Genomic DNA, 10,560 nt, shown 5'->3' with positions numbered 1-10,560 from the left:
AAGTTTCGAAATGGCCAGCCTTTGCGCCGATACAGAGGCTCAAACGTGTCTAGAAATTTTCGGCTATGGCCGCAGCTCTTCTGGCGTCATTCGGTCCCACTCCTGGTACAGAGATTTTTTCAATGACTCCAAATTTTTATGGGGCCGAGCACAGGCCCTGGCCTCCGAAATCGACCACACGCTGTAGTCCATCGGGTTGAGATTCGGTGAGTACGGCGGCCATTCCACAGATGTGATGAAACCTGGAAAATATCTCAACTCTATGAACTCCAGCGTTTGGTCGATGTTGGAGGCCAGGGCCTGTGCTCAGCCCCATAAAAGTTTCGAGTCGCTGAAAAAATCTCTGCGCCCGGTGTGGGACCGAATGACGCCAGAAGAGCTGCGGTCCATAGCCGAAAATTTCAAAACACGTTTGAGCCTCTGAATCGGCTCAAAGGGTGGCCACTTCGACACTTCTTAAATATATGAATACTAAAGGTCTATGTTATGGTTGTTATCATTTGGTTTTTCAAAATTCGTCGATTTGACAGAATTATAATAAGAAATGTTTAACTCCGTTATTTCTTGTCACCCTGTAGTTCCTCCACATTTTTAGCTCCGGATTTATACATAACTGCATTACTTTTCTCTATAATTCGTAACTGTCCATACCGTAACTGTTCATTCATTGGACAGATCACCCCAGGAGGAGATTAAATTAATGATTAACACTATGAGACTTTTATATGAACGAAATCCTCTCGATCGATTCCTAACACCGTCGACTCTTTTGTGACGGAACGTCGAACGATATCGTGCATGTACACATGTAACCTCCTGAACCAGTGCAATGCCTGAATGAGTATCGATCGATTGCCATTTGAACGTCAAGCACGGTAATGTTCTATTCATAATCGCTATCGTGAAATTCACGCTTCGATTCTCCCTGCGTCTATCCAGTAGGAATACGGCTCTGAATGGCAATAAAAATTGTCAACAATCAATCAAAATTGTTCGGCGTCGATCGTGTTCGAAAGGAAAGGCTCAGATTGGCTTTCATAAGCGGACGCTTCGCTCGATGTCGAACAATTGCACCGTTGTCGCGTGTACAGTGGCCAGTTTTCGAAATTCAATTTCATGCAAATCGAAGTTCTCGTTGACGAACTTTCATGGAAAATCTACTCGTCCGAAAGCCACGCCCCGTTTATATTATCCGCGCGGAGTACTCGCACACGTTCGCATGTGTGTGTGTGCGTGGCCTGTGCGTGAAAGACGCGCTTTACATACAGCCGCAGGATAAAGGACGAGTCCGCGAGCAGGTAGCTCGAGATCCAGCCAGGAATCGAGTTCAAGGACCTCGCTTTTCCGGAATAGAATGCAAGCCGCGCGCAATGTTTATGCGAACAGACCGTGCAGCTGGATGCGCGCTCTGTATACAGGAAATGCGTGGCCTCGTTCTTCTTTTTTTACATCGTAGATATGCTCCTCCCTGCAATAAAAAATATGAAAATTTAAGAAAAGTACACGAACATAAATTTTCTGATTTCCGGAGAAATTGACGACGTTCGACCTGTTGTAACTTCGTAAAAAATTATCGTACAATGATCAACTTTGGCTCGTTTTAAAGCTTGAACATTCTACTTCCGCACCCCGTTGCTTATTTTTCTCGAAGATGTTTTTACGCGATGTAACAGTTCAAAAACTGAGGACCTATTTTTCCTGGGAAACGCAACGAATTGAAATCTCTGTGGAAACATTAAACAATTTCATTATGGATTAAATCGTTTCGATTGCTCCCCCTCAATAATAATATTTCTGACATCAATTTATGTTATATGTTTGCATTCCGCAGCGTCGTTCAATAGCCATTTTATACTCGCGGCGCGGCGTCCCGGAAATGGCAGCTCGTTCGCCGCGTATGAAATCTGCACGAAAATGATCTTCTGCCGGCGCGTTCGTTGTGCAGAGTGTTTCCAGCATGATTTCACAGCGAAGGGACACGACAGGCGATACAATAACAGCGTTCCACGCTCGATAGTCGTGTATCGGCGAATGAAAATCGCCGGCTTCCATCGTGGAACGCGAATTTCGCTGGTGTACCACGTTAAGCCCACGCAACGGGGATAAAGTTCAGCTTAAATCCGCCCCGGGAATAAATGCGGAGCGTGCTCGAAGCTGTTTTTACAATTTTCTTGCCACGCGTTACACCGTGCTGCTGAATTCTCAATGATCCTACACGCAAAAATTCAAATTCCCGGCAAAACACGGTTTTTCATTCAAAATCTTATACTGAAATCGATTTCCTCGAAAATGCTACGAATTGAAACATCTGTAGAAACATAAAAAAAAATTTCCGGGGACGAATCCATCATAAATTTAAAGCTTAAAGCTTCCTGTTTAAAACGTGCCCATAAAAATTGATGTACGATTTTTTTTAGCCGAGTTATTGGCCTTTGAACGGATGGTTTACTGCGAACTATCTATGTACTACACTGTTTCAACTAGTTCCTCGTTTTTGTTCCATAAAACGGTGAAAAAGATCGTAGACCAACTTTTAAGATCTCGTTGTAAAGAGGAAGGTTCAATCTTCAAATCCATGTTAGATTAATTCCGGGAAAAGATTTTTCAACGTTTCTGTAGACGTTTGAAGTTGCAGCATGTTTTGAGAAAAAGGGATCATGAGTTTCTCGTCCGCTACATCGAGTAAAAAATATCCTCGAGGAAAAAGAACGAAGGGGTACGAAAGCAGAATGTTCAAGCTTCAAAACGAGCCAAAGTTTATCGGTGTACGATTATTTTTTACGAAATTACGACGAGTTAAATATCGTCAAATTTCTTCGAAGATCGTGTAAGTAGGAGTCTGGAGAAATACTGGAAAATGGCGCGGGATTGCAAACGCTAGATATAATAAAAACGGTGAAAAAATGTTTACAATCGACCTGCTATCGCAGAAGCATGGCGCAGAACGATTCGCTAGGCTGTGCAATCAAGGAGGATGTCTGACCCTAGCTTAGGCAGTTCCCCGGTTTAAAGAGGCGGCGGTTATCGACGCGAGGACCGAAGGAAAGACATAAATTCGCGGGTAACGTCAGTTTACAGTGTCATAGGAGCGGCTTGTCGATCCTGGGTAGGACATTCGAATGCTAGAACGGCTGCGGTAAATTTCACGGGGGATACACCAGGATGCCGATCCTGTTTTGCCCCCACGACAGGCTGAAGGGAAAATATTTTCCTTGTTCGTTCAGGATGGGAGCGAAGACGGCCACGTAACCTGTTGCTGGACGATCGGCTCGGTCGCCGAGAGGGGTGGGGGCAGCGGTACTTTACGTCCATCCACCTCGTAAAACGTAATGGTTAAGTGGCATGCAGATAACATCGGCACGGGCTACGGGAATGGACAGGCACACGTTGCACCGTACAAAGGAGGAGCCAGAAGTGTCCCGCCGTTTTTACGCTTAGCCCAACCCGTATGAAAATTGCTAGGGATCAGTTTCCCTGGCGCCATCGTCGTCTCGTTCGGCCATAAGTCCCCGGGAAACACCTTGCAACTTTTTCGCATGCTGTAACGAAAATTTCAAACATGTACTTCGCGAATCTAAGTATAGTCCAGTCGCCAGGTTTAATGCTCATTCCAAAAATGAAAAACAAAAATTCTGAGGACCCACTCTTGAGTAATAGACGAAAAACCAAAACAAGGTAATAAAAATCGTGGTTTTTTCCCCCTCCCCAAGTTAGCACAGGGTCCTCGAGATCGAAAACTGAGATTCGACACCCCAGAGTACCCCTAAATGACGTGTCAAAATTTCATTAAGTTCGGAATACTTTCCAGGTAGACGCCTTTTTTCGACCTGCCGACTGGACTAGTAAGGAAGGAGATAAATCGCAGATTTTTAAAATTTTTACTGTTTTCAATCAATTATATCTCGTAAATAGACCGCGGATCTTTATGCAAAATGAAAATTGTCTGCATCGATTGCAAGAAACAGAAACCAACTTGAACGTTACTTCTTCCCTTAATGATTTTGATATTTAATTTTCCAACGATTTTGAATTTTATCTACTCGATTTTCCTATGAATACATAAAGATCCTCAGTTTACTCATAACAACGTTGATCGATTTCGATGGAACTTTGTGCACGTAAACTATAATTTCCAATTTTGGAAAAGTTATTCGTTTTTACGAATACTCGTTTCTTACGAACACTTTCTACATCCACTGTATACATACACACGTACGTATCGAGATGTAACAATGTTGAACATATCTCTAACAATTCCAACGCTGTAAAATGTTTACTGTAGTGTTATGTCCGGTGGAACCGACTGAAGTGCCCGACAGACGTACTGTAAAATTTCTTACTATCGCTATCGAGTGGCTCAGGGATTCCCAGTGTAATGAGACGATCTTCGGACACGACTGCGTTTCACGGTAAACGACAAATAATTTAACGTCTATTTGTTAGTCGTAGAGTCCACGAAACGAGATACCGGCTAGCGCTGTAATATAAAATATCATACAAAGAAATATATACATAATGTAAAGTTATAAGAAAATTAGTATAATAAAGTTATCAAGAAAATAGAGAAATTTCTATGTACCTCCCCGCCGTGTCTTACAATTAATTGTTTATTTTCTACGTGATAGACACCATTGTAAAGTCTGCAACAAGTACAATCGATCAATACTAGGTCCGGTCGTGAACTTCCCTTTCTACTGAACTTCAAAATATTCCAGGTCGCGGAACGCGCGTACTTCCGTCTCGCGAACTATGCGGGCACAAAAAGATTGATTGAATAACAAGCCGTGCCATATTAGAAGCAAAGGAAGAGTTTTCTTTTCGTAATTAGTCATGCTTTACTTTCGTCCGAGGAAAGGAAGAACCGTATGCTTTCGCTGGTATACTGGCAACAATAACCCGGGATCGAGCGGCACGATACGTGAAAGGCTCCGAAAGGCATCTTTCTTTAAAATGCCACGTGTAAGAGGATCCTGGGAACCGCCCTTTTATCTTCTGCATCATTGTTCTTCCTGGTCTCGCCCGATCTCTGTAATGTTCGAGCGTTACTTCAGAAATTATACTTGGCCACGCGCTGGAGATCGTTGAAAACGGTGACTTCGTTAAACACGCTGAAATGAGACAGAGCGACGATTTTCTTTTTCGATTAAACTTGAAATATTGCAGAATGAGGGAAAAATAGAGAGAGATTGTGGTACGTGCGTTTTTTAACTTTGGAAATCCGTGTTAACTTCTTACATTATTAAATATGTTGGTGTCCAATCAATTACAAAACGTTTAAGTATTGTACGAGGTACTATATCAATTTCATATAATGAAATAAAATGAATAAAAGCATATAGAATGGTATTATCGAGTTAAACTAGTTCCGAGTGTAAAGGATTTTTAGGTTCGAGACCGAAAGACCTTTCGCTAACCAGCTTGATTATGGAGCATGACTCGCCTAAGAGATCCTGATTGACTTTGGACGAAGGAGTCCTTAGGGAAGCCCCCTCTGAGATGCTTAGCTCGATTTTCGGCTAGAGAGAGAGAGGGAGACATGTTTTCTAAACGAGGTTGCACAGCAGCCGAAAGAGAGGCAAAAAGTCAGGAGCAGAGTCCTTGGGAAAGGTAAGACCGAAGGAAGAAACGAAAGAAAAGAACGGCGAGCGTTGATCGCGGAGATTTGCGGGCGCGCAACATTCACCAGGTCGAGCAGGGAGGAAGGCTGACCTGGTGGGGACGGCTTATGGTTGTTACGAAGGGAACACTCTCGTCCTGACTCCTGGTTGCAACGAGGAGGAGGAGGAGGAGGAGGAGGAGAGGAGAGGGATATGTACGAAACGATTGCGCAACAATGCACCGCCACCTGCACTCGTTTCGTCACACAGCTTCAACTGGCTTGACGGTGGTTGGCCGGCTCGCATTACTTTCGCCAATTAAGTCCCGTGGACGGTCGTTGTTGTTCAACTTGAATATGAAATTCCACAATTATTCGGAATTCCAGCGCGATGAATGTACCGGCGACCGTCCTGCGCAAATCCGTCCGAAAACCTGCACACACTGCGTGCATCCTGCGTGTATCCTGGCCGTGACGAGACGGACAGCGGGTTCTTCTTCACTCGAATCTGGAAAATGTCAGACAAAACAACAGTAATGAAATTTCCAGGCAACAATGGAACATCGACTCAAATTCCTTCAACCTCCTAGTTATTAATTTGCAATATTGCCTGCTAAACTAGCAGTAAGCTCCATTACGTAAACTTACAGTTAGACTATTCATGTACCACAGGATTTGAGCTATGACATCGATCATCACCATCAAATACGCAGGTAATTTATGCATTGAATACATTCTGCATTAAATTATGTATTCTGCAATTTAATATTATATTTGTTGCCATACAATCCTTGAAAATGAGATATATCTATATATCGTGGGAATACCCAGGAATCGATGAGATTGAACACGTCCTCTTGGTGAACATCAACTGTCCGCTGAAACTGATACTAAATTACATTAGAAGCGCTGTGGGATTGAATGAAACGGGTAAATTCTAAAGAGTCTAAACATTCTTCTTTCAAAATAAAGATTCTCCACCTGAATTGAAACAAACTGGCGTGACAGAGAGAACACTACCTACCCATTTTTGTCATAAATGCATCAAATCCGTCTAGTGACAATATATTGTGAACATTTACAGACGAATTCGACTTATGCGACGAAGAGCATTGCCATCTGAAAAACGTGTCGTTCTACGAGCCTCACGCGTCTGGTTTGAACATTTTCCAAATAGATTTAACTTATCTCATAGTGATCTTTGAACGTAAGTACACAAAATCCTTATTCGAAACACCGTTTAACTTAAAAATATATTATTCACAGGGGACGCGAACGGTACAATCATAAACGTTGTACCACTTATAAAGGGAAAGGCTGCGAAAAGATGCACCGACATAATAATGAAATCCCAAATCACGCAGAAGAACAGCTCATCCGTTAAATCTACATTAAAGAAGAACCATAACAGAAATAAAGCTGCGAACTAGTTACAATAAATTTGTAAGACTACTTGAAATATATTCTCGATCTTTATATATATACTTCTATGTACAATCATTATAATATAGGGTCGTCGACGCATCAGTCAATAGTAATTATCAGACTGCGGATTTGTACACGGTTGGAAATAGTACGACAGTGTTTTTAAATGCATTAAACATCCTCGCATAAAGTCCGCAGTCTGGTAACCAAGTTAAAAATATTTTTACAAAAGATCTTTATCGATTTCCCTGATAGTAGTGTCTACTTTGGTTATATCATAAAATTTCCCGTGTCTTCCTAGTCCTTCCTCTACAAATCGTTTCGCCCCATTCACACCGTCCTCGAACACTATATGAGAGCCATTGTCCTTCTCGAACTGCAATGCCTCTTCCACTTGTTTAGCGCAGAACGTAGCATAATACGCGGAGGCACGATCTGCGAGCAGAGCTCGTTGGGGAAACTTCACGCAAGAGTTGGCCAAGTTGAGCGCATCGCCTAACACTGTAAATAATTAGTCATCTTGAAATCGGAAACAGCTACATATCACTTTGTAAATCGTACCTGTACCAGCACTTGTGATTCTATTAGCCAAACCCCAATTGAACGCTTCTTGCGCGCTAACGCCTCGACCGGTCAGAATGATTTCCATCGCTCTCGAGTATCCGATCAAAGCGGGTAAACGAACCGTACCGCCACACAATATGGGAATACCAAAACGCCTATTTAGAAACCCCATTACTGCAGTATCCTCTACTACCCTTAAATCACACATCAGGGCGATTTCGAATCCTACACCGACTGCGTAGCCATTTATAGCTGCGACTAAAGGCTTTTTACTCAGTTCTATTTTGTCAGCCTGTAAAAAGGTATCGATGAATACAGTATAAGAGAATGAATTTGTTATATGCTCAAATTCCTACCAATGGCCCGAATTGAGGTAAAGTTTCCTCGTTGCTCCCATTGTACTGTGCGACCTCTTTCAGGTCGTAGCCGCTACAAAAATTACCTCCGATTCCATGGATCAGGCCGACTACAGACTTCTCGTCGTTTTCAAATTTATCTAGCTCTTCCAGCAATTCTCGTATGGTCGCGCCATCCAAACAGTTCTTTTTGTCGGGACGATTTATACCGATCATAGCTACGCCTTGATAGTGGTCCACCAGAATGCTCTTCTCTGAAATAAAATATACATGTAACCGAGTAAATATTCAACCAGTGGACTGCGGATGTTTATGCGATTCGCAATTTTTGTAGACGAATTTTAAGAAAGTCTTTTTTTAGATCTGAGGAGTAAATTAATAATTAATTGATTGCGGATCTTTATGCATTTATGAAGAAATTAAATCGGTGTGAATTATAAAACAATGAAAGATACAAAAGATCTAAGAATATTGTTATATTGTTTTCAATTTTATTTAACTACTGCTTCCTACAATCGACGCAGAATATTTCTATTTTGCATAAAGATCCGCAGTCTGATAATTAATAATTGTATAAATTCTGTGTTATTTACCTTTTTGCTCTTCGATCTGTGCATTCTCGGCTGACTTAGAGGTTAACGTTCTCTTCAAATAACTTCTGCAAAACCGATTGACGGTTCTCGAGAAACTGTTTAAAGACTGCATTTGTGCTAAATTGCACTCAGGATTCAGGGTTCACCAAACACCGTAATATGCGTCTAACAAACTCGTTGTTTATTGTAAATAAAGCAGACGCTTACCGGACATGTAAATATATCTCCTCTCAATTCGAATCTTTGCTTTCTATTGGTGAAGGTTCATCGTTCATCGGCATAGACCACCGACGAGATATTATTAAAGACTGCCAGCCTTATGGGAGTTCGTGTCCCCCGAATATGTCGGTATTTCTTACGCCCTCTAGGATATATTCTGGCTCCATCCAGAGAAACAGAAGGCCAACGAAGGCATTTTGTCGGTAAAGAAGACCACTGAGGAGATTCTCGTCGCGATGTATCGGTGAGAATGCGAATTATCACGAAACCATATCGATTATTATTAAATGTTACATTCTCCGCCATATTTCAGACGATGTTTCGGCACTATTTAGAACTTTTAGCGATGTGGTATATCAGTCTATTCCTATATCTCGTCGGTGACATTGGGTGTCAGGTCTATTCCTATATATCGTCGGTGCCTAAGATAGAAAATGACACCACCGAGTTTCCGTGTTCCTCTGCCGGATGTCGATAACGTAGTTTCTTATATTGTCGATAATGTGAATCTCTGTCGTTTAAGCGTTTCGCCGCTACGTCAAGTGGCGCTATTTTGAGATTTTCCGGAGCAGATGATCGTGCCGCTGATTCCGTAGCCCCTTACGAAGAATTCGGCAAGAATCATTTGTGCTACAACAAACATTTAATATTTTTCATTTTCTAACATCATAGTTTAACTTATTCAAACGATACGGTTCCATTAAAGTCCAATGAATGTTCCACGATGTGTGAAGTATCTTGCCATTGAAGATTCAATGAATTCCCCATGAGGAAAACTTGAAAGGTAGGAATTGCAGAAGTAAATACTGTAAGTTGTATTTTACATTGAATTTTATGCTGAAAATTCTGATGGAACTTTGGATTTGTTTCTGCCGACTATCTTTTTGTTTCAATCGACTCTATGAAAGCGTAAGTGCTATATGGCACAAGGACAGTATGCTACACTGACCTCGTCTCTGTGCGACCCGAACCGAGTGGCTCTCAACATCCTCGTGGTAATATACGAAATAATTAATTGACCCCTTGCTCTACGATTTATTTCACGGTTTCAGTGATTAGAACTCTTTTTGTAGTTCGTCGTTTCCTAAAAATGGAGAAAATTTATATCTATTGCATGCTTACATATTCTCCGATTGCTGTACATTAGCAAAACCAAAGTAAAGTTTCATTTCGGTTTAAAGGAAATTAGTAGCATACAGTATAAGACGCGAAAATCTTTCTGACGCTGTTCGCATGAAATTGAGCAAAACTGTTCACCTCAAAACTGTTTCAAATAACGATACGGTTGATAAATGATTTTCATTTGCGAACGGGAGACTCGATTTTGCAAAACGCGAGATGCCACTGTGGAAAGATGATTGCAGCACGTTCGTACAAGAATGTTTCGTTCCACGGTGAATGCAACTTTCGCGTGAATCCTTTCATTAGCTCGTCCGGTCGAAAAACAATGCCGGAGCCAATTAAACTCGTTTAAGCCGTCTATTACGTAATAGACGTGGCGAGGAGTGACCACTGTCATTGTCTTTCGCGAATGATTCCGAGCGATCATCAGCCATTTGCGCGGCTCGTCTAGACGAGCGCCGTTGTCTGGAATTAATGGAACGCGTACAATGAGTCTAGATAATTAACGAAGAGATTGTTTCACGGTTGAACGTCCCGTCAAGCATGAACATTTATAGTCGTCTAATGTAATTATTATTCGTAGCCCAAGACATAGAAAATTATTCGAACGACTGTGACTTATGATAGCGTCAACTATGTGTCGCTTCTCGCGAATAATTAAGCGAAGCAACGGGACGGCTGCAAA

General features: G+C 41.8%; 2 protein-coding genes across 3 annotated transcripts; one reads left to right on the top strand and one right to left on the bottom strand.

Annotated features, from left to right (window-relative positions):
• The first annotated feature begins 256 nt into the window (after positions 1-256).
• On the top strand, positions 257-7,050 carry LOC143212754 (uncharacterized protein CXorf65 homolog). 2 transcript variants are annotated; one of them, XM_076431866.1, is made up of 4 exons: positions 257-6,309; positions 6,428-6,526; positions 6,681-6,803; positions 6,863-7,050. In XM_076431866.1, exons 1-4 carry the CDS (start codon positions 6,279-6,281, stop codon positions 7,024-7,026), a joined length of 417 nt encoding a protein of 138 aa, XP_076287981.1. In that variant the 5' UTR covers positions 257-6,278; the 3' UTR covers positions 7,027-7,050. The 2 variants fall into 2 exon arrangements, with proteins under 2 accessions (XP_076287981.1, XP_076287980.1); XM_076431865.1 differs by having other exon boundaries at positions 257-6,526.
• A 194-nt stretch (positions 7,051-7,244) lies between these two features.
• LOC143212752 (short-chain-enoyl-CoA hydratase) lies at positions 7,245-8,829 on the bottom strand. The gene is made up of 4 exons (XM_076431863.1): positions 8,535-8,829; positions 7,942-8,195; positions 7,583-7,877; positions 7,245-7,522 (listed from the first exon to the last, which is right to left on the bottom strand). The coding sequence occupies exons 1-4, from the start codon at positions 8,644-8,646 to the stop codon at positions 7,245-7,247; spliced, it is 939 nt and encodes a 312-aa protein (XP_076287978.1). The 5' UTR covers positions 8,647-8,829.
• Positions 8,830-10,560: the final 1,731 nt, after the last annotated feature.

Source organism: Lasioglossum baleicum, chromosome 10 (genome assembly GCF_051020765.1).
Source record: "Lasioglossum baleicum chromosome 10, iyLasBale1, whole genome shotgun sequence".
Taxonomy (NCBI): Eukaryota; Metazoa; Arthropoda; class Insecta; order Hymenoptera; family Halictidae; genus Lasioglossum; species Lasioglossum baleicum.
This window is presented reverse-complemented; position numbering and strand designations above follow the sequence as displayed.

Excerpts from the sequence above, each read along its gene's own strand:
- LOC143212752 (XM_076431863.1), bottom strand. The coding sequence starts at position 8,646 with ATGCAGTCTTTAAACAGTTTCTCGAGAACCGTCAATCGGTTTTGCAGA. Across the intron at positions 8,196-8,534 it reads ACAGATCGAAGAGCAAAAAG|AGAAGAGCATTCTGGTGGAC; the intron begins GTAAATAACACA and ends ATTTTATTTCAG. Across the intron at positions 7,523-7,582 it reads AATCACAAGTGCTGGTACAG|TGTTAGGCGATGCGCTCAAC; the intron begins GTACGATTTACA and ends AATTATTTACAG.
- LOC143212754 (XM_076431865.1), top strand. The coding sequence starts at position 6,394 with ATGAGATATATCTATATATCGTGGGAATACCCAGGAATCGATGAGATT. Across the intron at positions 6,527-6,680 it reads TGTGGGATTGAATGAAACGG|ACGAATTCGACTTATGCGAC; the intron begins GTAAATTCTAAA and ends GAACATTTACAG. Across the intron at positions 6,804-6,862 it reads TCTCATAGTGATCTTTGAAC|GGGACGCGAACGGTACAATC; the intron begins GTAAGTACACAA and ends TATTATTCACAG.